The 27,449-nt window shown below is 46.6% G+C and overlaps 1 protein-coding gene across 1 annotated transcript in view; it reads right to left on the reverse strand.

The window, feature by feature from the left end:
• Positions 1 to 3,419: 3,419 nt before the first annotated feature.
• LOC103800820 (protein Niban-like) overlaps positions 3,420 to 27,449 on the reverse strand; it is a gene marked incomplete at both ends in the record, with an annotated part of 29,802 nt that continues 5,772 nt past the window's right edge. The window contains 10 exons of the mRNA XM_009073205.1: positions 3,420 to 3,749; positions 3,978 to 4,694; positions 5,899 to 6,010; positions 8,030 to 8,137; positions 8,706 to 8,816; positions 11,148 to 11,309; positions 11,558 to 11,745; positions 12,892 to 13,054; positions 13,140 to 13,244; positions 16,228 to 16,343. Of these exons, the coding sequence (XP_009071453.1) occupies positions 3,420 to 3,749; positions 3,978 to 4,694; positions 5,899 to 6,010; positions 8,030 to 8,137; positions 8,706 to 8,816; positions 11,148 to 11,309; positions 11,558 to 11,745; positions 12,892 to 13,054; positions 13,140 to 13,244; positions 16,228 to 16,343 (2,112 nt within the window). The remainder of the gene's footprint in view (positions 3,750 to 3,977; positions 4,695 to 5,898; positions 6,011 to 8,029; positions 8,138 to 8,705; positions 8,817 to 11,147; positions 11,310 to 11,557; positions 11,746 to 12,891; positions 13,055 to 13,139; positions 13,245 to 16,227; positions 16,344 to 27,449) is intronic.

A 27,449-nucleotide genomic window follows, 5' to 3' on the forward strand; every position in this document is an offset into this window, starting at 1 on the left:
TCTGTGCCCTCTTGTCCTGCTGCTAATATACAATAATGCTTATATACATGAAATACTCATATGCTGAGAAAAGCTGGCAAAGAGCTACTCACAGACTTGTGTCTCTGAGTAGCAGGTACTGGTTTATTCAGCACTGGAAACAAGGGGGATCACTCCACCAAACCTGTGCAAACCGGGAGAAAAACTTCACCGTTCATAAACATTAAATGCTCATAGATATTTGTTATTTCCTCACACCTTCACACGTTATTGCCTCAGCACCCTCCCAGGCAGGAATTCCTTCCCAATATGCAATCTAAACCCCAGTTTGAAGCCATTCTCCCTCCTTGAAGAGTCCTTGCCCATATGTCTCTGTGTCCCTCCCTTGAAGCACCAGAGGGAAATACCTCCCTCACCCTCCCACATTTGCTTACTAACCCCCCAAATTACCACACACTGACCAAACCAACCTCCCAGCAATGGAAGGGAAAAGCTTCTTTTATTTCCATGACAAGCATTTGTAACAAAGTTCCAAGCACAATGTGTTTCATATCCTGGAAGCCCCAGGACATTGCACCCCCACTCAGGGCACCCGACCCTCGCCCGTCCCGGCCCTCAGACCTGTATTCCCATTCCTGCAATCCTGCTTTGCAAGGGAAACAATCCATCCCAGGCACGTGTAGGAAATGCCATGAAAGCCAGAAAAATGGGTGGATTATTATTCCTTCTGATCAGTGGTCCCATGCAACTTTGCAGATCTGACCTCTAACCAGCTGTCACCTCTACCCAAGCCTGGTAAAAACAAGAAAATTGCTACTCTATCTCTTTGCAAATGAACAGAAAATGTCCAAAAAAGAGGAAATAAAACCAGTCCCCAAGCCACGAGGAACTTGAATTTCAATTGCAGAACCAGGTGATGTACAGGTTAAACCTTCCCCATCCTACTTGTGAGAAACATCTGAGCATCTGCATTCACCAGCTCAACTCATGTGACAGGAAAACATTGCCCAGATCTAAACCTGCCACAGAAATAACTCCAAATGACCACGATGGGATGGTAAATATTCTCCGTACAGATGCATCTAATTGATGTTGGAATGAACTGGTTTCCTTCTGCAGGACACTGCAGCCTTTTCCACAGAGCCCCTTGTCTCGCTGGTTCTCTTTCACACCAAAAATGAAGTATTAAAAACGCATCATGTCCCCTAATTTTAGCCCAAAGTGGCTATGGCTGCTTAATTTACAGCACGTGTTGCAAATCTGAAGTCACTTAACACTCAGTACCAATTAAAAACAGCTAATGACTTGTAAATACGAAGTAGCTGACAGTGAAATAACTAATGATCTGGAACAAGAAATTGGCTGGCAGTGGTTTGTGTGTTTACAAATTAGTATTTCTGCATGGAATATATGCAGGAAAGGAGTCAAAGGACTTCTGCAAGGAGAATATCCATTACCTTCATGTCTCCATTCTTCTGGAATAAACAGGGATTGCATTTATCTGACAACAGTGACAGAGCAGCTAGTCCAGCTACTGACACCCTTCCTTCACTACTGTTTGCCTGTTCCTCTAGTGTCAATTCTCTGTTAGTATTAAAGCATATTTGGATAGCACTAAAAGGCAGTTTGTTGAAGTTAAATGCCAATGACTATTATGCTCCTGGGACTTTGTTATTTCTTCCCATGTCTTTATGGGCACAAATCCTGCAGCACTTACTGTGTTTATCCCTAACCTTTGCTGTCCTGCACTCTATGATATTCCAAAACAGTCTGAAACACCAGGCCACAATTTTAAGGTGCTTTAACCTCACCTCTGCAGTGAGGCCTTGCACTCTAAAGCCCAATTTATTACAGTCCTGGGGTTTGTTTCCAAGGTTTTCTGTGCACAGCCTGTAAACTTCCATGCAAATGATGCACTCTGTGCATTGATCATGGTTTGAGATGGATGATGTGTGTGAAAGCAACTGTCTCCTTTTAATAACTGCTCTTGACATGTGGTTCTGCCCTCCAAAATCTAAGCACATGTAATAACCTTTGGCTGCTTTTCACTTCAGTTACCATCTGCATTCAAAAATCACGAGTGATGATGATATTTCACAATTATCACAACTTATTGCAGCATTTCCACACCTATAAAGGCCTCCAGGACTGAGTAACTCCATGGGAATGGGAATGGGAATGGCAGGACTCAATATTCTGTGAGTGAACGTATTTTATGGTGGGAATTAAACCAGAGAGATGGTTATAGTGATTGTAAACATTCTCATCTTTCCCTTCCATATAATAACATGAAATAAAGTAGCCATAAAGTGCTCTGGAAGGCTAAATAACCCAGAAGTGCAGAGTGGGACTGAGAAACCTGCTCCCATATTTTCCCCATTTTAAATATAGCAGTAAGAGGGGGGAAAAAATCAGAACATTTGTCTTTAATACCCATCAAAACTTGAAAACAATTAAGTCTGCAGAATTTGCACAGAGCGTGGCTTTTGAGCAACCTACTAAATGAACTATTTGGTTCTGTTTAGCTACTAGAAGGTTTATTTATTGCCTGTATACTGCATGCAAATACTAAAAGCAGCCTCGGTGTGTGCACCAGCCCCCTCAGAATCATAGCAGGACTTGTCAAATCCATGCCTTGAAACACTGTGAGCAACACCAAGAGCAGCCAGGTTGGTAAAACCACTTGATAGCTTGGGGGTAGTTGCTCTTGAAGCATTCAGTGGTCACATATTCAGACTCTGAACCATAGAAGGCAGCAAATTTTAAGTGGCAGATGAGGTTCCTCAGCAGTAACCTGGTTTCAACCAACCAGAAACCCATCCCTCAGAAGGGATCCATCAACACCTGCAAGAGCTGGTGACACCACAACAAAGCCCATTCCCTCCAGACCCGACCCAGCTCAGGAGTCACAATTATCAGGGATTACTGGAGCAAACAAATCCTGCAGGGCTGGGCTGAAAACTGTGCCTTACTCTTCAGCGTGTCGCTCTGCACAACTGGCTTCTCTGCTTTCTTCTGTGAGAGCATCTTTTACTGCTGTGCTTTGGATTTGTGTGTGTGAAGATGGTTCATCCTCTGGCTCCCCTTTGCCCCCACCAGCCTCTGCATCTCCTGGGACCTTTGGAGTGGAGTTGACCTGGCCCTGCTGTGGCACCAAAGGCAGTGGCTCCAGCAGTCCTGTTCCTGGGTTTTCTGTATCCAGAATGGGCACTTGGGTTGTGTCTGTGTTTCCAGCAGGATCATGGAAGCAGGATCCTGGCTCAGCATGGCTGTTCCCTGCTCGTTTCCAGCAGGATCATGGAAGCTCTGTGGCCCTACCTCTCCTGGCTCAGCATGGCTGTTCCCTGCTGCTCCTTCCTCCCTGTCTGACCTGGTGCTCTCCCACACCCCTGCAGTGTGCTCCTCTGGCTGTAAGCTGTCCCTCCTGCAGCTTCCCACACCCGTGTACCACACACTCTGCTCCACCTCCACCTCTGCTTTCGCCTCCTGAGGTGGGTCTGGGCCTTCCACCAGCCACTCTGCCTGTGCCACGCTGCAGGGCCCCTTGGACACCCTCTCTAGGTCTGTGCCATCTGCCCCCAGACTAGATGGAGATGTTTGTTCCTCCTGGAGCTCCACACCTCCTGCTGCAGCTTTATCTGGCATGGTCTGGATCACCTGAGTGTCTGCCACAGCCAATTGGCTCAACTCACTGTTCCCTCTATTGTCCTCCTGCAACTTCAGTATCTCAGCCTCACACACCTCCATGATGTTCTCAGCTGGAGTATCTGCTGGAACCTCAACCACCATCATCAGCAAACTCCTTATCTCGTTCACATCATCAGGGGATTTACAACTCTTTTCTTCTGACTTGCTTTCTTCTTCAGGACTATCCCCCCCAAACCCTCCTCTCCCTGTGTTTTCATCCTGGGAAACAGCCCTTGTCCCAGCACTCCCTCCTTGGTCATTCCTTGCTTTGTTGCTATCCTCTCCAAACTCTGCTCCTATTGCCTTTTCACCCTGAGATAATTTCTCCATCATTTCTTTTTCTACCGTGATTTTCTTTTCAGCAATCCCTAGAACCTCTGCTTCTGTTGCCCTCTCAGGTGGGGGACTCAGCTTTATCTCAGAAACTTCATCCTGTGCTCTGCTTTCCTTTTCAGTGCCACCAACAAACGCAGCATCCACTGCCACTTGACTCTCCGAAATCACCTTTTCCTCTGTGCCTCCTTCAGGTGCCTTCAGTTCTTTTTTAGGGCTGGCTCCAACATTTTGCACTGCAGTTTCAGTCCCAGCAGCTTGTTGTGTCTCGTGCCCTTTCTCAGTGTTCACTCCACACTCTGCTTCATGCTCCAACGTGCTTTTCCCCTCTGCACCTCTGTGTTTTGTGTGGGTAGCTGGAGGGGACTCAGCACTGTCTGTAACAACCACAGCTTCCCTGTCGCTGGGCTGATCCCCAGCTGCAGTGGGAGCAGGGACAGCCTCTTTGGCTGATGGCTTTCCCTCATCACCACCCTTCTCCCAGGCAATTCTTGCTGTGAGGACGAGCGTTTCGTCGCTGTGGCTCTCGGTGTCGGACACCTCAGCTCGGGCTGCACAGGGTTTCTTGGCAGGAGTGGTCTGTGCTGACCCTGAGGGTGTCCTCAGCTCTGTCAAGCTGGACACACTTTCACAGGGCACATTCAGGTTGTCTTCAAAAAGGTTGTGCTTCTTCAGAACAGCAGCTTCCTTTATCACTGGAGAAACCACAAAGAACAAACTGTTGTGGAAACACTGATAGAAGGATGTGAAGAGAGTACAGTGTTTCCTTGAGTTTACCTTGCACATTTTGATATCACAAACAGTAATCTGAATTTGCAGTGCTTTTAGCCCACATTTCTGGGGCTAAGGATTTAATTTGCTTTGATAAGTGGCATTTTGATATTGACCTGAGCATTTCTGAAGCAGAAAACTACCAGGGGACTCAGTGTACAAATGCTTCTGTGTAGGATTTACACTGAAGATGTCAACAAAAGTGTGCTCATTACATGAGTTATTGGACAGATAATGTGAATAAAAGTGTGCTCATTACCTTAATCATTATACTGATAATGTAAGTAAAAGTGGGCTCATTATATTAACCACTGCACTGATATTTTTGAACAGCAGTGCCTGAGGTCTGTGAAAACTTACCAGGCACTACGTCTGCTTACCCTTCTTCTAGACAGACAGGCAGAACCAGAGAGATGCAAGTATTTTGTAAGTATTTCTATAGATAATATTTAGTAAGAATAGTTTAGTTTTCTGGCACAAAAGCAGAGAGCTCTGCAGGGAGTACTGCAGTGGCATCATGAGGTACTGGAAACTGCATCTAGCAGTTTGTCTCACGTGGGGAAATTAATTTTTCCTGCCGTTAGGCTTTGCAATTGTCCTAGTCTTGCTATGCCATAGTCTTGCCATTTAGTCATCCTGAAGTCTTGTGCAAATAAGGGCAGAATTTCCCTGCTTGGCCCAGGGAATCTAGATAAAATGAAGTTGGTATGATTACATTTTGTCCAAAAAAGGCTTGTGTCAAGGTCTCTGTTTGAGTGTCCCAGGTTTAGTGAAGTTGCCCTGTTAACTCAGACTTGGACCACCAGTCCTGGGGAAGGTGAGACCTAGGTGTGGAACAGCCAGGTGAGGACTCTGGGAAGCTCTGAAGCACAAGCTCATGGGCCAATGCCCACAGTGTTACTAGAGTCTTAGAATCACAGGATGGTTTGGGTGGGAAGGGACCTTAAAACTCATCCCATCCCACCCCTGCCATGGGCAGGGACATCTCCCACCAGCCCAGGCTGCTCCAAGCCCATCCAGCCTGGCCTGGAACACTCCCAGGGATGGAGCAGCCACAGCTGCTCTGGATAACTTGTGCCAGAGCCTCAGCACCTCACAGTGTTACTGTCACCTCAACAATGTTCTCACCTTTCAGGGCTTCCTCAAGCAGTGTCTGATGTAAAATCTCTTCATACACGTTCTCTACTTGGATCACACTAGTGTAATCTGCAAAAATGAACTGCTCGAACTTCTGCAGCTCCTGTGCAGGTAGAGAAGAGAGGAACAGATACAGACCAGTGAGAGATCCTGAGAGTCCTGCAGCAACCAAACACCTTGGAGATGCCACAGAGCAGGTCTTGCAGCGCCATGACAGCTCTGGAGGTGAACTGTTTGAGCTGTGACTCAATGAACTACGTATGTCCACGATTTACTGTGTACTTACCAAACACTATTCCTGCAGTACAAGCACTACACATCATTGCCACCTCAAGTACACAGCTGCTGAGGAAATGCCTCCCTAACTTGTTTGTCCAAGGAGGCAAATCCACAGTGCATGGGAGACACAGGGTTTGGTTTTGTTTTTCTAATAGGTGTGTAGCACTCTCAGCTCACTGATTTATATGCAATAGGCTGCCTAGACAATAACTGAATCATGAAACAGCTGCTTGGTGGTCTATAAAAAAGTAAATTAAGTGACATCTGCCCAATTCTAGAAGAGGCACCTACATAAAAACACCTGGAGGTTTTCATGGGAAAGGTCAGCACTTGGCTGGGCATATCAGCTGTGCTTCACTTTTGCTTCCAGAGCTGGCTGCTCCCTTCTGCAGAGGCACAGACACAGGAGGTGTGTGGGGAACCACTCAGAAAGGGCTTGTGGGAAGTTTGCACAACCACCACTTCTTCCATCCTGTGTGACAGAGACAGGAGGTGTCTCCACATATCTTCACGGTGATGTCCCCATGTATGGACACCCTGTCCTGAAGGCACTGCTGACACTCTCAGAGTGACTATTATCTTGGGAATAGTAAGGACAACAGAAGAGAGTGTTTTTATCACACAATCACAGAATCCTCAAGGCTGGAGGATCAAGTCCAACCATTAACCTGCCACATACATTTTAAATATATTCCTGAAAGTTGTGAGTTTTAATGATCCCCAATCCAAGACTCACAAGGATAACTTGGGAAAACATTTGGTTTAAAGCTTGTTTTTCCAACTGGAACAAGCTGGAGAGCATCAACAAGAGCACCTAGTGTGGGTGAGAGCTTACAGCCCCTGGGAACTGGTGAACATCAGTGGAAGCAGCAGAAGGAAGGGGATGGGATGGCTGAGGGCAGTCACCCTTCAGCAGGCACAGTGACAGTGCTCACACACCCATGGGCTTCACGAAGGGTTCAGACTATTTATTCTGAGCCAAGGTGGGCAGCATTCCAACCCCTGGTGCTGCCACACTGATAACATCTAACATCTCCACCAAACTCTGGCAGCCACATTTGCTGACTGCTCACCTACCCTGTATGAGTAAGGGCAGCAGAGATCATCTCTGGGTGATTATTCCCTTACTGTTGACACAACTATTTCCATTTAAAGCCACTGAAACAAGACCATTGCCTGTCTCTTGCTTGGGGAACGAACACAAGGACAAGCTCATCACCTCTACAACTCCCTGACAGGAGGTTGGAGTCAGGTGGGGGTTGGTCTCTTCTCCCAGGCAACAGCAGCAGGACAAGAGGGCACAGACTCAAGCTCTGCCAGGGGAGGGTTAGGTTGGAGATTAGGAAGAGATTTTTTCGGGAGAGAGTGCTCAGGCATTGGAATGTGCTGCCCAGGGAGGTGGTGGATTCCCCATCCCTGGAGGTTTTCAAGCTGAGACTGGATGTGGCACTTAGTGCCATGGGCTAGTGACCATGGGAGGGTTGGACTCAATGACCTTTGAGATCTCTTCCAACCAGGCTGATTCTATGATTCTATGACCTACATCCTAACTCTCAAGAGGAGCCCAGTTCGAGGGGACTTTGGATCTCTAGGGAAGAAACGAGCCAGGGATGGGCCAAGGCCTGCAGCTATCTTTGAGAAAGCATGTTGGACATACAGTTTCCCTGTTTCCTGAGTGCTCCACACCTACCCCATCCATGAACTGGCCAACCCAAGTGTCACTTGGCCGAGCTGGCAGCCAATCTGCACAACTCTCTCAGAGAAAACAGCTGTACTGCCAAGCTGTTCATCCCTCCCTGCCTGTTATTATTGTCTTGGTTTGTATTTAATCACAGAAACCTACTGGTTTGCACGTTGAAGCCAATGCCTTCTGCATTGTGGGCAAGGTAATCTGTACCAGAGCTTCCTGGAAGATCTTCTTCCGGATGGTGCTGCTGTCGTAGTCGTATTGCTGTGAGAACACACAAAGCAAGCCCAAACGGGTTTGGGGTTATTCATCTCTCACACCAGGAACTGGTTCTTGCTGTCCTGTAACTGGGGCATCACAGGTGCACCCAGGGAGCTGAACTGCCAGGCAGGTTATTCCAGCTGTCACAAAACCACCCTAAAATCGAGTTTTCTGGCATTTCTTTCCCTTCTTTTCCTAGAGGCTAGAAACAGCTCCTGATTGCCCTCCCAAGGTGCTTCAGCACTGCCTTTCCCAAGAGTAATGAATCCTAGGGAAAGGCTAATTCTAAAGTTAATAGAAAATTATCTGTCTAGATCCACAGCATCATAATAATCTGACTTACCTGCAATGAAAGGGAGTGCACATACAGATACTTTTGTGTCTGCCCAGAACTAGGTTTTACCCCCCAAAATGAACAGCTTCACTACATGCCACCAAATCAGCACTTCCAGCTGAATGGGAAGAGACATCTTCTCCCAAATACTGAGATAAATTCATATAGAATACACTCTGCTGCCAAAAAAGGCAGAGCCCAAGGTCTTCCCGTGCAAATGTGCTGCACCACATTTACCTTCAGCACTCTCAGCTTGACTTTTTCCATGGTTGTTGCCACTTTGGCCGAGTCTGCCTGGTGACTTGGGGAGAACAACTGCTCAAAGGTATAAACTGCATTTTCCATCAGCTGAAAACAGTAAATAAAAGAATCTGTTAGAGGCCAGTAACAGAAAATTCCTGTTATGTAGGAAACGTGAGAAATGTAATTGCTAATTGAAATTATGTCTCGGAGAAGGTGAAACAGAGGAGGAATTACAGGCTTAAAATCAGTGCATATTTTAAGTACTTTAAGTGATCATGGAAGGGGAAAAAAAGCCTTGTCTAGCTTAGATTCCATCTGAATCTAAATTTAAACTCACATTTAGAAGACTGGGAAACCCAAAGGAAGATTATCTAACACAAGAGAGTAAGAAAATGAAACTTCCTCAATGTCTACCTCGAGTTTACAAGGTCAATACCACAAATCTGCTCATGTCACTAAACTGTTCTATCAGCAAACAGAGTAGAATAACTTTTATGATCCTAAAGTTTTCTGCTGCATTCCAGTTCTCTGCAAGGTAATATGCACAGATAAATACAGAAAATGAAGCCTTGGTCTCATTATCTGCTATCAGAGCCTTATTGTCCAGACTGATCTCCTGTCACCACCCAAGCTGATGGTGGCACAGCCAAACAGCAGAACTGATTATCCACAGATAGAGGCTACAGGCAAAACTCATTACCCCTAATCAGAATACTCCCATTGACTCCTACCATTAATCAGCAATAATAGTAATAATTAACACTGAAGGTGTTTTTTGAACCAATTGATCAGTAGCTTTCCTTATAATACACATAATAATCAGCAATAATTTCTGTTGTTCTGTTCTGAATTAAGTTGGCACTTAACCTTATTTTCAGGTTATTGTTATATTAAACCTCATGCTCTGAAAAGATACTTCACACAAACAGTTCTGCGAGTGGTAATTAGGTCTGGTGAATGAGGTTTTGCCCCTTTTTTTTTAGCTGTTTCCATTCAAATGTTAAGACACTCCTGCTGGAGAAGTGCAGGGAGATGCACAGGGACTGTCCGTTCATGCCAGTTGAGCACTGTGCTCCAAATTTCCTGAGCTTGGCCACTAGAGGATGCCAAGCCCCAAGCCAAGGAATCCTGCTCAGCCTCCCCCGAGTCAGCTCAGCCAAATGCTCCTTTTTTTGTTAAGTCTACACGAATATAGACACGTCTGTCCTTAGTGGTCGATACAACTCATGTCCATGGACACAAAGTGAAGCTACTCCTTATTTTCAAGAGACAAACATCACCCTTAGAAAGAGAGAGAACAGCAACTTCTGCTGTAATTTAACTTGTTTCCTGTGAATTTGGACTCATTTGACTGTTTAGAAATAAAACACCACTTGGTTATCTGGGATTTAATTTCTGTCTACTTCTTTGTCCTGACTCATGGCCTTCACTTCCTGAAAGACACTTGATCTGGCAGCACTTTGGCATGGTCCCCCTGAAAGACCCAGAACTTCTGCAGAATTCCTTGGCTGCTGAGCATGGCTGTGCTTAGCAAAACTCTTTCTTTTAGGAAAACCCCATCCCAGCACTGTGCTAGACACTCATTTTCCATATTCATAACTCCCACTCCACAGATCTGGACTAGCTCCATAGATTACTGACTAGATTATTTAGTTTCTCAGCTACAGATGAAAATCACAGAATTCAACTTAGAGCCACAAGGCCAAATGTGCCTTGTGATTTGGCAATTGCAAGAAGTCTCCTGGCCAGCTCCTAAGAGACTTCTGGCCAAGCATCCAGAGGAAATAAAAGCAAAGCAGAATTGTAGCCTATACCAATACACACAAGAGGGGAAAAAGAATTCATCTTTCATCTGAGATGATGTAGTTACTCCAACTAGTCCCCTGAAAAGTGGAGCTGGATAAAGCACCCACATGCAGCTACGTCCTGAGACATCATCTGTCTCCAAGTCCTTGCCAGTTCCCACCATGAGTTGCTTTACTCTATATTAATGAGACAATAATCTCCCAAGGAGGAGACATTCCATTTTGGTAAAACATATTTCAGACCCTCCCTGAGAAATCCACCCTTGAGCCTGGAAATTGGGTGGATTTTAGCCACCTCACTGGTTACAAGCACAACTTTCTCAGGTGCTGAGACACCTCTGGGAATTTGGAACATGAAAGTTCATGGGAAGAGCCAATCCATCCAAAATTTTTGTGCCTTGCTGAAAGACTCACACACACAGCCTCACAAATAGAAATCTCAAGCAGCTTCTGGCTGATTTTGTCAGGTTTTATTATCTGTACTTTGAGAGATACTCTGGGGCTCCTGCACAGCTTTTTATCGAGATCTTCAAGATCTTCTTTTATCAAGATGTTCTAATCAACTTTGAAGCAGGTTAGCAGGACAGACCTAACCTGTTCTCCTGGGAGGGAAAACTAGATCTCACAGTACCTCTTGCATGAAGTTCTGTGTCCTCTGAATCACAAAATCGATGTGGTAGACCTTGAAACGACTCTTGAGGTCCTGCAGGAGCTCCTGGAGGAGGTTCACTTTCAGATAGCAGGGCTCCATTTTCACAGAGTCAAAGGGCAGGTTCATGAGCTGATCCACGTTCTGCATTCCAGGGCAGGAAGAACAGGTTTGGAGAGAAAGCAACCACAGGTGAATTTTTAACAGAGAATGTAGCAGTGGCCTCAAACCAAATTGTGGTACCTCCACTCTAGTGGCACAAGTACCACGAGACTTTGTAAATGACAAAACCAAGTGCTAACATACTTCCAGCTGGGAAAGCAAACACTGCTGTCAGCCAGGTTCAAATTCCTCATGCTAACAGCAAGACTCCAAATATCTTTTTACCTTACCTCCTTTAGCTTTGTCATATCATTGTTCTTCTGGAAGTCCTGGATGATTTCATTGACCTCTTTATCAAAGAGCGAGCGCACTTCGGCGAATCCAGAGCTCACTGGGCCCATGAGCTCCTCCAGGATGGAGGTGAGAAAGGGCTGGATGCTTTCTGTGCAGCACTTCTGGGCAGGCTCAGAGACAGTGGCTGGAGGGGCACAGTGGTTGCATTTAGAGATAGAGTGAAAAGAGTAATCAGAACTCATCTACTTTCCAATGAAGTAAATGAATCCGTATTCTTCCCTAGAGTCACATCTCCATGAGGAGATGAGGGTGATGAAAGGAAGGTCACAGTTTTATGAGGGACATTTCCCTATGCCTCACCTAAGCAAACACTGCAGCTTGGGGCACTGTGAGAGCAGAGCAAAGGCAGCTCTAAGCACAGCTTACCATTTTTTATGTATTTCATAGTTTCATAGATTGTTAAGGGGTTGGGATGGAGCTTAGGGATCATCCAGCCCCAAGCCCTGCCCTGGGCAGGGACACCTCCCACCAGAGCAGGTTGCTCCAGGCTGGCTGTGAACACTGCCAGGGTTGGGGCAGCCACAGCCTCCCTGGGCACCCTGGGACAGGGTCTCACCACCAGAACAGGAAAAAACTTCTTCCTGATATCTAATCTAAATTTCCCTCTTTCCATTTCTCCCCATTACTCCCTGTCCTGTCCCTGCAGCTCCTAACAAACTAGCATTTGCTGGCTTAAGCAACACCAGTAATGTTTTGCTTGCTTTTTACACTCATTTTTACATTCACAGCAACCTTATGATCACTTCACATTAGTTTAAACCCACCTAAGAAGATTTTTGGCTCAAGGATTCTTTGGTAGCCTTTGAATTTGTCACCTAACCAGAACCTGTTTCTGTGGTGCATTCCTAGACATCAGGTCAAAACCACCACACTTGTAATTCTACTTTTGTGACCTCTATCTTCACTACCTAAGGCTGCCCAAAGGAAAATGAAAGTACAATGAACAGCTCTAACCAGGCTCCTCAAAACCTGTCAGCTTCAACTTGAGAAAAACTGGTGTTTTCACAGACCCAGCAGTCACAGGTATCAGTTCCCATCAATGGCAGCAGAGGCCCAAAGCATTTCTTTTCTCCACATTAACAGCAGCCACAGGTCTCAGTTCCCATCAATGGCAGCAGAAGCCCAAAGCATTTCTTTTCTCCACATTAGTGTCTCCAGTTGGGTTTTTTAAAACACATGAGGATTGCAAAACAATGACATCTGGCAATTTAAGCAACACAATGGGAAACATGAAAAAATTGCTCCAGAGCTCAGCTGTTCCTCTACTAACCTTTGATTTTTCCAGCTAAGAAGTTCTTGGAGTTCAGAATCTGATCCATGTCTGAACGAATGGTTCCTTCAAGAGTTTTTGCAAATTCTCTGCATTCTTCTTTCAAGGTACTTAGTCCTTCTGCCACCTGCTGCTGCACTAAGCTGTAAGTTTCTTCTACAATCTAAACCAAGATGAAGAAGCACAGATCAGAACCAGCAGCCACAGCTGCTGTGAGGAACAGCCTCTCAGCAAGCACCAGCACTCACACCAAACCAGGCTCGCTTCCTGTCGTTCCTCTTCCCCTTCATCTTAGGCAGGATCATGGTCTGGAGGTTAGGCAGGAGCTCCTCCATCACCAGGTTGCTCAGGATCTGTAAGGGCAGAAGATCCAAATGACATGTTCACACCTTGCTCTCCATCTGAGAGCTGAGCACACACTTCACCAACCTCAGATACATACACAGTGGCTTAGCCATCCCAAGTTGCCAGGACTGGGCTTAAAATATTAGCTACACCTGAGGGAAGCTCCATGCATTTCATCCCAAGCAATTAGCACTGAAAACTTTGAGAGGCCACACAACAATCAACAACACGTGAACACATTCCAGCAGAATCTGCTCCATGCCCGTGCCTGGCACAGAGGTGAGACTGCCACCAACTGTAGTTCCCTGGGTCTTCCACTCTGCCCTTGTTAAAAGTGGGGTTATATTTCCCTTTATCCAGTCCTCAGGGTCTTCACCTCACTGCCATGGTTTCTCAAAAGTGATGGATAGTGGCTTAGCAACTTGATCTGCCACAGATGGATCTCACTGGGTGCACACTGAGGTTCCCTGGATGGTCTCAAACCTGAGCCTCTCCTCCAGTGGCTCAGGGTCTCCATTCTCCCAGGCCCTGCATTTGCCTTTCCCCACTTGGGCAGTGTGGCTGGAGCACTTGGTGTTGGAGCCTACAGCACCTGATATTCCCAGGCTGTCTCCCATCCAAGTACTAACCAGGCCCAGCCCTGTTAGCTTCCAAGGTCAGATGGGATCTTGGACACCCTAAAGTGTCAAAGGGACCTCTGCACATCAAGAATTCAGGACGGATGTAGGAAAACTGAGGAAAAGGTATCACTGTCCCATTAACTGATTATTCCTGCATTGTTGGTCTCTCATGCTGTATCCTGCTAAACTGGCAGTGAGAACTTTCACCCCTCAGGCACATCTTCACTTTGAAACAGGGCTCAGTGGTTGGAGAAGAGATGCATCAGCCTCTCTGATCCCAGTAGCTAACTGCAATCTGGCCTGGCAGATGGTTCCCATTAGAAAGGAAAGACACTGGACTGGGAATGCAGCTAATACCAGTTTGGGGAGTGGTCCACAGGCTGGCAAGCAAGGCTGCTATTCAGAGGACCTCGATGGGCTCAAGAAGTGGGTGGACAAAAACCTCACAAATATACCTCTTATATACCCATCCCATGCAATACACTGTTACTGTAGCTTCATTTAACTTAAGTACTAATGGATTATGTCACAGCAACACTTCAGATTCAGCTCTGCTGACTCAAATACCTGTCAAACCCAGTGGACTAATTCAGGCCCTAAACTAATGGCTCATTTAGAAAAGATCTCATGAATAACCCAAACTGTCACATATAATAAATGTGACAACAGCTCAGATATGTTTAGGAGCCAAAGGAACAGCATGAAATTGTGTCAGGGGAGGGTTAGGCTGGATATTAGCAAAAGCTTCTTCCCCCAGAGGTGTCTGGGCACTGAACAGGGTTAGGTTGGATATCAGGACAAGGCTCTTCCCCCAGAGGTGTTTGGGCACGGAACAGGGTTGGGTTGGATATCAGGACAAGGTTCTTCCCCCAGAGGTGTCTGGGCACTGAACAGGGTTAGGTTGGATATCAGGACAAGGCTCTTCCCCCAGAGGTGTTTGGGCACGGAACAGGGTTGGGTTGGATATCAGGACAAGGTTCTTCCCCCAGAGGCGTTTGGGCACTGAACAGCTCCCAGGGCAGTGTCACAGCCCCAAGGCTGACAGAGCTCAGGAGTGTTTGGCCAATGCTCTCAGCACAGGGTGCAGTGTTGGGGTGTCCTGGGCAGGACCTGGAGCTGGACTGGTTGATGCTGGTGGGTCCCTTCCAGCTCAGGACATTGTATGATTCTATATTTTGAAGAATCTTGACTTCTCTGGAAGCATCCTTAGGAAACTGGAAGATAGTCAGCCATGTGCCTGGTCCTTGCTAACCCTCCTGCATGTGGCAGGGCCCAGGCAGAGGTGTGTCAGCTAACACTGCAGAGACTCATTAGAAATGAAAGTCAGCAAATGTATTTATTGGCATTCTGCAGGGATTTCTACAGCAACAAATTGCAGCCTTCTTGTTCCAAACCACTCACTTAGCTTGGGTACTTGCCTAAAATAATGATGGTATTTGGTCCGAGCAGGCATGAGAACACATATACTTACAGAATGAATTATTGCTAGGGAGATAATAGTGGAATTGGGCTGGATGTCTCCTGATTACAGCTCTCCTGAGGTATATGGGCTATGAGTAAGTTGTTGGCAAGCAATAGGAAAAATAAAACATCAAATGAAACTAACACTATAATAGCTCCATAACTTGAGGGAGGAGGGGAGAAGAGGAAACCCTCACTGCCTCCACTGGAAGGATGGAACTCCTCAGAGTATGAAATATATTATCAGACACTCGCAGGAAACTTCAATCCCTGACATGATGGCACCAGGAAAGACACTGTTTATAGATTTTTCTCCAGTTTCCACATTTTTCAGCATTTCAAAGGCTTTTCCTAAAAGAATAATCTGATTTCTTAAAACAAACCCCTGGATTCTGAACTCTCCATCAGGTTTTTTTCCTTTTTCCCACAGGGGAGCCAGATTTCATCAAGGAGAACACCCAGCAGCTGGTACTGAAGTGCACATTTGCTGCTGAGTGCTCTGTGCTTTGGAAAAAAATTATAAATCAGGGCCGAAACAAAGTCTTAATTGCTCTAATAGACATGTGGAGTGATGCCAGAGGGATCAGTGGAGTTACCTGTTACCATCAGTGCTCCCAAACCAGGTGCCCAAACATGGACCCAGACTCTGAGCTTAGCAGCTCCTTGCTGCAGTACACAAATTTTTGGTGTTTGATTGCTGCTCTTCAAGACTTTGTTTCAGAAGTTTTTAGCACAAAAGAATTACCACTTACATAGGAGCAAGAAGTATCTTAAAATCTCAGACATGTCTACCTACAGTATTTCCTTTCCAAAATGCCATTTTTTTCCCCAAGAGGCTTTACAAGCTTCACTAGCCTCAGAGCTGCCATACTCAAAGCCAAAGAAAAATCAGGAATATATTCTCTTTTACCTCTTTTTCATTGCCAGTTATCATTTCCCACGTGCCATAGTGGCCTTTCTCCTGCCGGAAGAACTGAATGGCTTCTAAGAAAGCCTCAACTTCATACGTAGTCTGCTTGAGAAAATCTGCAGAAAACACAAAGCAACAAAGGATTGACCCATTAAGAACCTTTAAAAAATAACCCTCCTTTTTTTGATCCATTCTCCCATTCCACATCCATCTAGCAGTGACACTTTTAAATCATTTACTGAGCCTGAATGCCTGAAGACCTTTGAGCCTTCACTAGGAGTTGTTGGTCAGAAAGGGCCTTGGCAGTGCTGGTGGCATCAGCTGAGTGTGAGCCCAGTTACCATGTCCCTTTGCCTCAGTGTGGAGCAGCTCCCTGAGCAATGCCACTGCTGGACAAACCTGAGCAAGAAAAACCACTGCTGAAACACTTCAGGGACTGCAGTGCTGTGTCTTCACTATCAAACAGAGCTTCAGGATTCTTATCTCCAGGGAAAGACAAAGCCACCATGGTTTATCAGCTCTCTTCAAGGTTATCTACTGCAACCTTGATCAGCTGAAATCCTGTTGTGCACACTTAGGAAGAAAGCAGGGAAGAACAGGAATGCTAATTCTCTCAGGGGTAATTATGCTGCTTTAGAAGTTACAGATACTGTAAACAATTGTGATGTGAAGAGTCAGGGACTCAGTCCTCAAGCCTTGCTTGTCAAGCAACACTCTTCTTTTGTCTTGTTCAGGAAACTTCTGAAGAGAGAAGCTTTGCAGGAGACTTGCATAAATGCCCAGGGCAATACAGGGATTATACAAATTATGGGAAACATGGAGGATTAATACTGCTGTAATTCCTGAAATGTCTCCTTTATGTGTTTTACACAAAACCAAAACCTACAGAAACCTACAATTACTTTCATCAAGGCTTCATCCTCAAAGCTTGAAAATGACTGCTTGAAAACAGCTTGAAAACAGCACTGTAGGGATTTCACCTCCGTGGCAGGCAAGGAGGTTTCAGATGTGCTCAGAGCCCAAATGTCAGAGTTTGCCCTTTCAGGGGTTCCCTGGCTGCAGTAAGGACTGCAGGAAGGTATGTAAGACACACTGAGTGGCACCAAACACTCTCCAGATAGCCTCCCTGATCTGCAGATATTTGGAGGTCAAGAGGAATGAATGGCACAATTTCTTCAAGCTCATATGATGATCAGACAAGAGAACATCAGCCAGGTAAAATCCCAAGCCTACTTTCACTGCTACCTCCATGATTTACAGCATTTGTCACAGCAACTCACAACCAGGATGCTAAAATATCAGTAAGGGTTGTAAATCAGGCTGTTCACTGCCAAGGGAACATCCTCTGACCACAGCTTCAATGAAAGCCTGGAGTGTTCCACCTGAGAAACTGGTTGTGTTGTGTCTGAGAGCTTCTGTCCTCCCCAAATCAAACTGAACATTTTGCTGAGGAGAGGGCTGGGCTTGGCTGAAGGAAGGGAGAACTGCAGCCCCACAGCTTGTGACTCACATGTTTTCCTTCTTCACAGCTGTGCTCCCTCCTAACCCAAAGGGACCCCAGCCCATCCAAAGGGCTGGATCTTGGAGCTGCTGAGATGATGATGTGCCAGTGCTGACAAGAGTCTGCCCTCTAAGATCAGCAAGTTTTAAACTCCATGCTCAAGGGAGTATTTTCTCTCTGTTCTGATTGTCCCCAGGCCCACAGAGCAGTGTGAGGAAGGTGCTAAAAATCCAAGTGATTCATTGGAATAGTTCATGGGAAAAACATCAAGCTGTAAGTGCCATAAAATCCTAATCACACATTCTTTCCAAGGCCAGTAAACACAAGAGACAAACACAATTATGGCAGTCTTGCTACAAACACAGCTCAAAGGAGAAAGGAAGCTTTATCCTTCAAGGCTACTACAATTGCTTAATTTAGGCAATTTCATTCTCACTTTCCATAGGAGGAAAAGATTGTGTCAGTGACTGAAGAACTACATCCATCCAGCCTTGGGCTGTGCAGAAGCTGTTGGTGAGGCACATGAGACAGAGGCACATTCATGGGATAGGGCTCAAGAAAAGGGAATTGTGCCCAAGCTGAAAGGAGCTGTGGTGTACATCCTCCACGACTCCAGCAGGGAAAAGCCAGAACTTCTGTCCATGAGATGCAGTGGTTTGTGGGAAGGCTGGAGCATGGTGGCTGTTGGCAGCCACAGCACAGAAGGGAAACAATGAGTAAGCTGTTGGGGTAGCCCTGATTGCGTGCAAGAGAGCGTTCGGTGCGTGGGAGATGGGAGCTCAGATGCTGCAGCTGCAGATGGGGCAGGTGGCAAACCCCAGTGGTGCCAGGAACAACTGATCACCAGGAGAAAGGATGACGTGTGTCCCTCTCCTAACACCCTCCCAGGGGCTTCCCCTCCTGCAAATGGGGCTGAACCTCTCATCAGGGATCCATCTGTCCTGCTTTGGAGGGATGGAGCACCTCAGGGGAGCTTGGTCCAGAGGTGGCTGTAGGTCTTCCTCACCCAACTGCCACACAAAGCCATAAAGTTTCCTGAATGTCCTCCAGCAAAAGGCCAAAGAGGCTTTACAGGTACCCAGCCTGATGCTGTGTGCTTACCCCAGGCTGCTCTGCACTTGGAAAATCACCCAAGCAGCTTCTTCAGCTGCTAATGAATGTAACATGCTCTTATTTGTGGAGATTAAAACAAAATTCTGTCTGTCCTGCTTAATTTTGGAATGAGACAACCCACACAGACTCTATATATGCAAGTGGAGCCCAATTACAACTGAGATTCCTAAACACAACATAGCAATTGATATAAAGCTCCTTTGGAAAAGCTGGAAGGACATCTGGAAGCACGATGACTTTATAAATCTTCCCAAAATTGCTCACCTCTCAAAGGCTCAGTTTGTCCAGGACTGCAGAAAGCTCTGTAGGAATGAGCTTCTCTGTAGCATAAAAACAGATTCAGTTTCTCTTTCAGAAAAGTATTATCTCAAACCTTAACAAAATGATACCCAGAGCACCAGGCTGCTCAACACCCACTGAGAGCACCTGCACCTGGTGCAGCAGTGTTCACTCAGAGGATCCTGTTCCCAATTCCAGCTGTATCCAAGGTTTGACTGCTGTGGGACCTGCAGTCTCCTAACGAGGTGCCCCAGGCCATGAGCTGCAGCTCCTCCTGTCACTTGGCAGGTGAGTGTTTGGTGAGGAAGGAGGAAATCTGCAGCCCCAGGTTCCTGTGTGCTCTCCCACCCAGGGCAGGACAGCTGCACCTTTGTTTGGAGATGGATGTGTTGCTGGCACATGGTTAAAGCCCCTTGGGATAGGCTCTCCAGACAACTTCTCTGACTCACCAACACTTCTCTGTGTCTAAAGACAGCAGTGGAAATTAATTGCCCTGGCGAATTTGACCTTGTCCGTGGCCATAGATCAACCAGTCTTACATCAGTCAAAACACTGAGGAGCTCTGTGCAAACCCCTCTATAAATAGGCCTTGTTCCCAGAGAGGATGAGTGCCACAACTGCCTCTGGCTAAAACTCTGCATTTCCAGCAAATCCACATGATAGGAGAGCTGTATTTGAACGTTCCAGTCCAAACTGTGCATCTGTATGTACTGCAGGCTGCTGCACTGGGGCTACTGCTGAAGTTTAATCACTTAGAGGATGACTTTTCTTAATTACAGTCACGGGAAGATGCCTTTGTAACATGGAGCTGTTGAAAAGGAATTATTTCAATATCCAGCTTAAACGGAACAGCAGTTGTCATTAATGGCACTTGGGGATGTGGTTGAGTGGTGAACACAGTGGTGCTGGGTTAATGCTTGGACTTGATGATCTTTTCCAGCCATAGTGATTCTGTGATTGAATTCAAACTCATTATTGCAGCATGAAAGAGGCTAAAATGGTCATAAAATCATAGAATCATCAAGGTTGGAAGAGACCTGTAAGATCATTAAGTCCAACCATTAACCTGTCACTGCTGGAACCCCTAAACCATATCCTCCAGTGCCACATCAGACACCTCTGAAACACCTCCAGGGATGGTGACTGCACCACCTCCCTGGGCAATATCCAGTGCTGAACACCACAACAGGGAGAACATTTCTCCTCACATCCAATCTGACTCTGCCCTGGCTCAGCTCAAGGACATTCCCTCTATCCTTTCCCTGCAGCCCTGGCAGGACACACATCCCCCACCTCTCTCCAGCCCTGGCAGGAGATGCAGAGAGCCAGGAGGTCACCCCTGAGCCTCTTCTCCAGGCTAAACAAATCCAACTGCCTCAGCCCTTGCCCATGTGCTCTAGCCCTTTGCTGCCTTCGTTGCCCTTGGCTAGACTCGCACTTGCCCCTTACAACAAGTCAAGTCTTCATGGGCACAGCAGCAGAGCTCACTGCTGTCCTGCTCATGCAGCCACATGGCCCAGCCTGTGTTTGGGAAGGGCAGGGAAAAGTTCCTCCAGCTCAGATGCAATAACCAGACAGTGAGAACTTTCCACCTCCCAGGATGGATGGGGTGGTTTCTCTGCTAAGACACCAGTGGGTCAGAGTTCCCTCCTGCCTCTTGGCTCCTCCTGCAAACAGGGACTCATTGCATTTTGGCCACAGCAGCAGCATTACTGTGCTGAACTGCTCACAGAGCCAAGGAGCTGCAGTTGGGATGGTTTATGATGTGCAAACACTGAGTATGTCATTGTTCAAAACAAACTGAGTGCTCCTAGTGCAATCCAGCAAATGTCCTTCTCCCATATGGTTTTTTCTTACACTAAGTGTACTACTTCTGTTGTTAATAACACTGAAGGGTCACACTTAGTGTGGATAAAGTACTTTACCAAAGTGAGCTAAACTGCAGAGAGCAACCTCAGCTTTTTGGCTGACATTTCAGAAAGGCTGAGGCCCAGGGATGGAGATGACCAGGAGTTCAGGCAGAATCCAGCAGTGTGAGCTCACAGAGCACGGGTTTGAGTTAGAGAAACGCTGACTCTGACCTAACCCCCATCCTCTGGTCACCACTGCTCGGAAGCAATCGACCCCAGCTCCGTCTGCTTCCTGCACCACTCACAGCCACAGGCTGCTGAGACACTCTGCACTCAGTGAACATTATTTTCCACAGGGTCCCTGTGTTCTTCCTGCAGGCAACTACCTGATATTAAAGCAACAGCAGCTGTATGGATAAGAGATGGTCCTGTCAAGACCTTGGCTGGCTCAGCCTCAGTAACTGCAGCTTTGCTCAAAAGTCTCTTTGCAACACAAGTCACTCACAACCCAATATAAAAAGCTGTTCATACTCTCCTACAAGACAGCAGGGCCCACCAGTATCTTCTCAAATCTTCAAACCCTCCAGGCTGGCTTTGGGCAAGGAGTGAAGGAGGCAGGACAGGCACTGGAGGGGAGTGATAAGTGAGGAGCTGAGTTTGGTGGCCTCTTGCTGATGGGAGAGTATCACTCACTATCAATTCTGGGATATGACAAAAGAGTAGGAACTGCACTTGAGTTTAGGTGATCTCACAATAGTATTTCCTGGGGGCTGTTCAGCCTGGAGAAGAGAAGGTTGTGTGGAGACATCAGAGCAACCTGCAGGAGCTGAAGGGGCTCCAGGGAAGCTGCAGAGGGATCTGTGTTAGGAGCTGCAGGGACAGGACAAGGAGCAAGGGGTTCAAACTGAGAGATTTTGATGAGATTTTAGGAAGAGGTTTTCCCTGTTGTGGTGTTGAGACCCTGTCCCAGGGTGCCCAGGGAGGCTGTGGCTGCCCCAACCCTGGCAGTGTTCACAGCCCGGTTGGATGAGCCTTGAGCAACCTGCTCTGCTGGGAGGTGTCCCTGCCCAGGGCAGGGGCTGGGGCTGGATCATCTCTAAGGTCCATTCCAACCTTAAATTCTGTGATTCTGTGATTCCTTTCCCAAGAGCTCACCTGAGCTCCCAGCACACTGTAAGACCTGTGGCTTGTGAGACAGCACAGACACTTGGTCAAAAGGTCATGGCCATCAATTCCAACAAAATAAAACACTGGAAATCACTGTCTCCAAAAAATAAGCAAGTGCATCCCCAAGTCAATGGGGGTGGCAGGAAAGAAAAAGGGAGTGAAGCCACCTGAGTGAGCCTTGGGAGATGAGCAGAGCTTGGGACCCAGACCTCAGGGAAAGACACATTGCCCAAGGCTTGGAACACTGACATGATCCTCTGGAAATAATGCTCTGAGCAAAAGGACACCCCATTTACCTCTACAAAATGGAGTCCTGTCACGTTAGAATCCAAACTGAGAGCAAAGTGAAATACAGCTAATGCCCTGGGCTTCAGAAGCATAAACCTCACAGCTCTGATGTCCTCCTGAGAGCAGTGTACTGTCACATTATTCACAGAGCATGTGGTGTGAGGCTGCTAACCACTGACAGAAGCTAGATGAGGTCACTTCCAAACAGAAGACAACCCTGCAAAAATAGGATGTATTTATAGCAAACAGAGTTTTGCAGCACAAGTTCCCTCCGAGCCCATCAAACCAACACTCTGCAGGGCTGTTTGGTGAGCACACACAGTGCTCTGTCAAAGCTCTCCAAAGCAGCACGAGACAGGTTGCTAGGAACCTCCCTCTGCTGGCACCAGCAGCTTTGTGTTTCACAGTCCAAACTATGAATAACCACCATATAAACACACACAAAGAATCACAAAATCATTTTTCTCCGACAATTTCCAAGCACTTCCCAAACCAGCTACTGTATTCCTGCAGCAGGTGGGAATTTGGAGAAGAGAAGGCTCTGGGGTGACCTTACTGCAGCCTTCCAGTACCTCAAGGGACTAGAAGAGAGCTGAGAGGGATTTGGGACAAGGGCATGGGGTGATAGAACAAGGGGGAGTGGGTTTAAACTGACAGAGGGTATGTTTAGATTGGATATTAGGAAGGAATTGTTCCCTGTGAGGTGCTGAGGCTCTGGCACAGGTTTCCCAGAGCAGCTGTGGCTGCTCCATCCCTGGGAGTGTTCCAGGCCAGGTTGGATGGGGTTGGAGCAGCCTGGGCTGGGGGGAGGTGTCCCTGCCCAGGGCAGGGGGTAGGACTAGATAGGCTTTAAGGTCCCTTCCAAGCCAAACTGTTCAGTGATTCTATGACTTCTCTGCTGCTAAAGTTTGAAGCTGGAGCCTGAGAACCACCTGTACAAATGAGTGTCTCCACAGCTCCTAAACTAGGCTTAGGTGGTGGGCACAGGGCTCTTCTGCACCACCCCACACTTGTAAGAGAAGGAGAATCAGCCCAAGGAAGGGAGGTGAGACAGGTGTGAAACTGTGATGACACTTAGGATTAGCACATTCATCATCTTGCTGTTTCAGGATGAATGTCACTCCTACAGATGAAAAACCTCACCATAGTGCAGGCAAGAGCCATACTGACTGAAAGTCATGTTGTACAGCAAAAATGTCCCAGGAAGAGGAAAAACAAAGCAAAATATTCTACATTATAAAAAAAAAAGTTTCATGTTGTGTCCTAAAATATGTCACGAGTTTCACAGCACCCCAGGAGCCTCCTCAAAGATACTTAGAGTGAAATGGTCTGGAATGTTATGGCAGCATTAACATTTCTAGGGAAGTTTCCACATCAGTTTGACAAGTCCATTTGGCCCTCAGATGCGTCTGGTGAGAGACCAGTCCTGCTCTCAGCCTCTCATGGGGGTCACAGGAGGTCTGAGCTTATTAACCATCAAGTGGTTTAATTAAGCAAAGTGCAGCAGCTGCTTGAGACACAAGCCCAGGGTTGAGTCAGGCACGTGCAGGGCTGAACACTGACTCCATCTGTACCTTTTCCCACCCCAAAGCATCAGACAAACCTTCCAAAAGGTCTCACTTTCATTCCAGTGCAGATGGACATTTTTCTTTAATCTCATTATAAGCAATTTCCTCCTCAGTTCTGCTTTAATTGGTCCTTCTGCACATACCATTGGACACAGGAACAAGAAAGCCCTTCCCTCCTGCTGCCCTCTCCAGAGAGAAAAGCCTCTCTTTGTGGCATGAAGACTCAGAAATCCTTCCAAAGTGCTGTTTGGATTCGTGATAGCTGCTTTGCTCTGCATATGGAGATACAGATATATACCTATATCCTCCAGCTTAAATATTTCCTGTCACTTTCTCAACCTTTATCAGTGCTTCAGTAATTATTCTGCATTACAGTCCACGAGCTGCTAAGTCCTACATGGATTATAAACATGTGGCATAGGAAAGTTAGAAATAACGATGAGAAAAACAACTATCAGACAAACTTGGAGTTGAAAAAGGAAATTTTGGACACAGCTAATGGCAACCCAAAAAGTCAGAGATGGAGAAAAACTGAAGCTGTCCCAGTTGTCCTGATACAGCCAAGCCCTGTACGAGTTTAAATCTACATTTTGCCTTTCTCTCTTGCCAAATGTATTTCTTTGTTGTATTTCTTCAGCGTATTTATTGCTCAAAAAAATGTTTTTGGTGTTTCTGTTGAAATTGGAGATGACAGGATATGGTTTTGAAAGTCCCTCAGCTTCCTGTGACAGGAGAGTGATCATCACGGCACGGATGTGAAATCAAAGAAAATAAAATCATGAAGTGAAACTCTGTGTCTCCCAGAATGAGCTACTTGTAGTTTCCTTCTCATCACAGAGACTTCCCTCTATCTATTCCTGGCACCAAGTGGTTGAGCTTCTCCACTTTTAACAGCAAGTAGTAAATGTAACATCTAAGGAACGAGAAGACCTCCTCAAAAACCAAATCATTAAATAAACACTCAGAAGAAACTTCAGTCTGATTTTCAGGACATACAAACATGGAGGATTAAACATGAGAATGGGAAATACTAGAACCCAGTGAATATTTTGAGCCCTTCCCTCATTATTGCCATTCTGGGACTGACAGACCTTCCCCACTGGGGATTAGGAGACCATTTCAGCAGCCAATTTTCCCCAGATTTGAGGTGTGGAGTTCTCAGCATTTCACTAAGAAAATGTAGAGTGAGAAGGAGCCAGATAAGTGGAGTGGCTGAAAGTGGAGGGATATGGAGATAAGGCAAACCCATGAGCCTCGTGCCACCTCCCACATCTAACCTGGGAGTAAAGGTTTAAGAAGTTGGAGGAAAACATTAAGCCATTTCCTCCAAATTCCTCTCCAACTCGAGCACAGCTTCTTGAAAAACCTGAGGAGTTCTGAAGCTAAGCATTCCATAAAACCCTTTGCTGTTGGAGATCTGTCCTCCTTGGAAGCAGCAGTGAAGGGTCAGCAGATCCCTCTGTCCAGCCCCTCTGCTCTCCTGGGCACTTGATTTTCATTACTTAGCCCTTAATCACACACCCTCAAGGCTCAACAGCCCAAAAAGCATTGGATCTACATATCCCATGGATAATGGTGGAAGTCACTGTCTCTCCAACTGCCAAACAATCATCAAGGACAAACCCAGCAGGAAAACCATGAGGGGATGACATGACAACCCACGACCTGTACTTAGGAATGCTATTTCCAAGCAGTGCTCCCTAAATCCAATGCTTTTGTTCTGACCAGAAGCACAGGCTGGGCTGGTTATTTACCCCAGAGGGACTCCAAGGAGAGGACCCAGCAGAGTGCCAGGGTCACCCCAGCTCTCTGCTCAGCAAGAAATTGTTTAATTCTGCTTCCTGGGAGAAAACAGGCTGCACTTATAAACTCCTCCAAGTTTTTGGCTAAAGCCCAGGGCAATACATTCCTTTCCAGGAGTGGCAGATTATAGCAAGGACAGAAAGGCAACTTGTGATCAGACATTACATCTTTGTCCTGCCCTGGCCAAATCTGCCCTGGCAGAAGAGGTGGGGTGAGTGCTGCCTTGGCTGCTGCTCCTGATCCCACTAAGTCATACTCCACCATCAAACTCAAAGGATTTTTCCCATTTCTTCTCTCTTTTCAATGTTTTTTTTTTTTCAATAAAAGAGCACAGCCAAATGTTTTCTATCACAATCCTCATTACCCGTTGTCAGATTGCTCAGACACCTGTTTTTGTCAGCAGATTTGCTTGCAAATAAGGCCTTGAAAAGGATGAATAAAGTCACACTTTTCAGTCATGTGAGAATGAATATAAATCAGCATGAAATCCTTGGAAACAGCAATTCCCTCCAAGGGCAGAGTTCAGGTTCCTGAGGTATTTGTCAGCAATCACCTTTCCTCTTGCAGCATCCAGTCTCCAGGAGATGCTAAAACTCCAAGAAACCCACAAAATACAGGCTCCTGCTTCCCTGTCAGCTGTTGAAACCTTTTTCCTGGTGGAACAGTGGGTCCTAATCCAGACTGTCTTTATCTACTAATCACCCTGCTGGGCAGAAATAATGAGGCAGAAAAGATGAGCCTTGAGGAAGGGACTCAGGTGTCACTAAGCATCTTCTGTTGGATAAAGCCTTGACCACAGCAAACACTGAGAGGCACAAATCCACAACAGATGCATAAATGAGCAATAGCTGAGCCATATAAAATACAGTGAAGTGCAGACTCGCAGGCTTTGGAGATGGAAAAGACCTATTAGGTCATCTAAGTCCAGCTCCTGCCAAAGCACAATTGGCCCCTAGCGATGTGCTGAACTTTAAGGAAAAGCCAGGCTGCCAAAAGCTTTGTCAAGCCTGTTGCACTTGCTCCAGGAGAGAAATGAGAAACCCAAACCTAATGAACAGGCTGCAAGGCGTGGAATGCCAGGAAAACTTGATTGTGTCCCCTTCTCCTTACCAAACCTTAGCAGGGCTGAACAGCACAGGGCCAGGCTTTGCCCCCAGCACTCCATGGGAACTCTGGTTCCTCTGGCAGCTATACAGAGAATATTCACTGTGGCTCAAGCTGTTTGAAGTGCCAAGGCAAGGTGTGTCCCTCCCAGGCTGATGCCTCCAACCTGTCTTCATCCAGCCATGAAACTGTCTCTATAGTCCCTGTGATTGGGTATTTGCCTACCAGGGTGTTTCACCCTCAGCCTCTCCACACCAACAGGGATTTGCATTGGAGCTGCTTCCTCTGGATTGTATGAGGCTACCAGAGCTAGAACTCCACACTGTGTCCCATCACCTCTGGCATGGCTTGGAGAAGAGCTGGGGATGGGGACCTGGGAATGGCAGGGGAGTGTACCTCAGGACCAGGAATCCTGTGTCCTGCCAAGAAGGCACCTGCCACCAACCACCCCTGAGCACCACACAAATAACTGCCCATCTCAGGAAGCTGCCTAGAAACACAGTCATGGGTGTTTTCATCACAGGAACAGAATCCCAAAGGACTCCAGGA

The sequence above is a fragment of the Acanthisitta chloris genome, unplaced genomic scaffold (assembly GCF_000695815.1).
Source record: "Acanthisitta chloris isolate BGI_N310 unplaced genomic scaffold, ASM69581v1 scaffold20144, whole genome shotgun sequence".
Taxonomy (NCBI): domain Eukaryota; kingdom Metazoa; phylum Chordata; class Aves; order Passeriformes; family Acanthisittidae; genus Acanthisitta; species Acanthisitta chloris.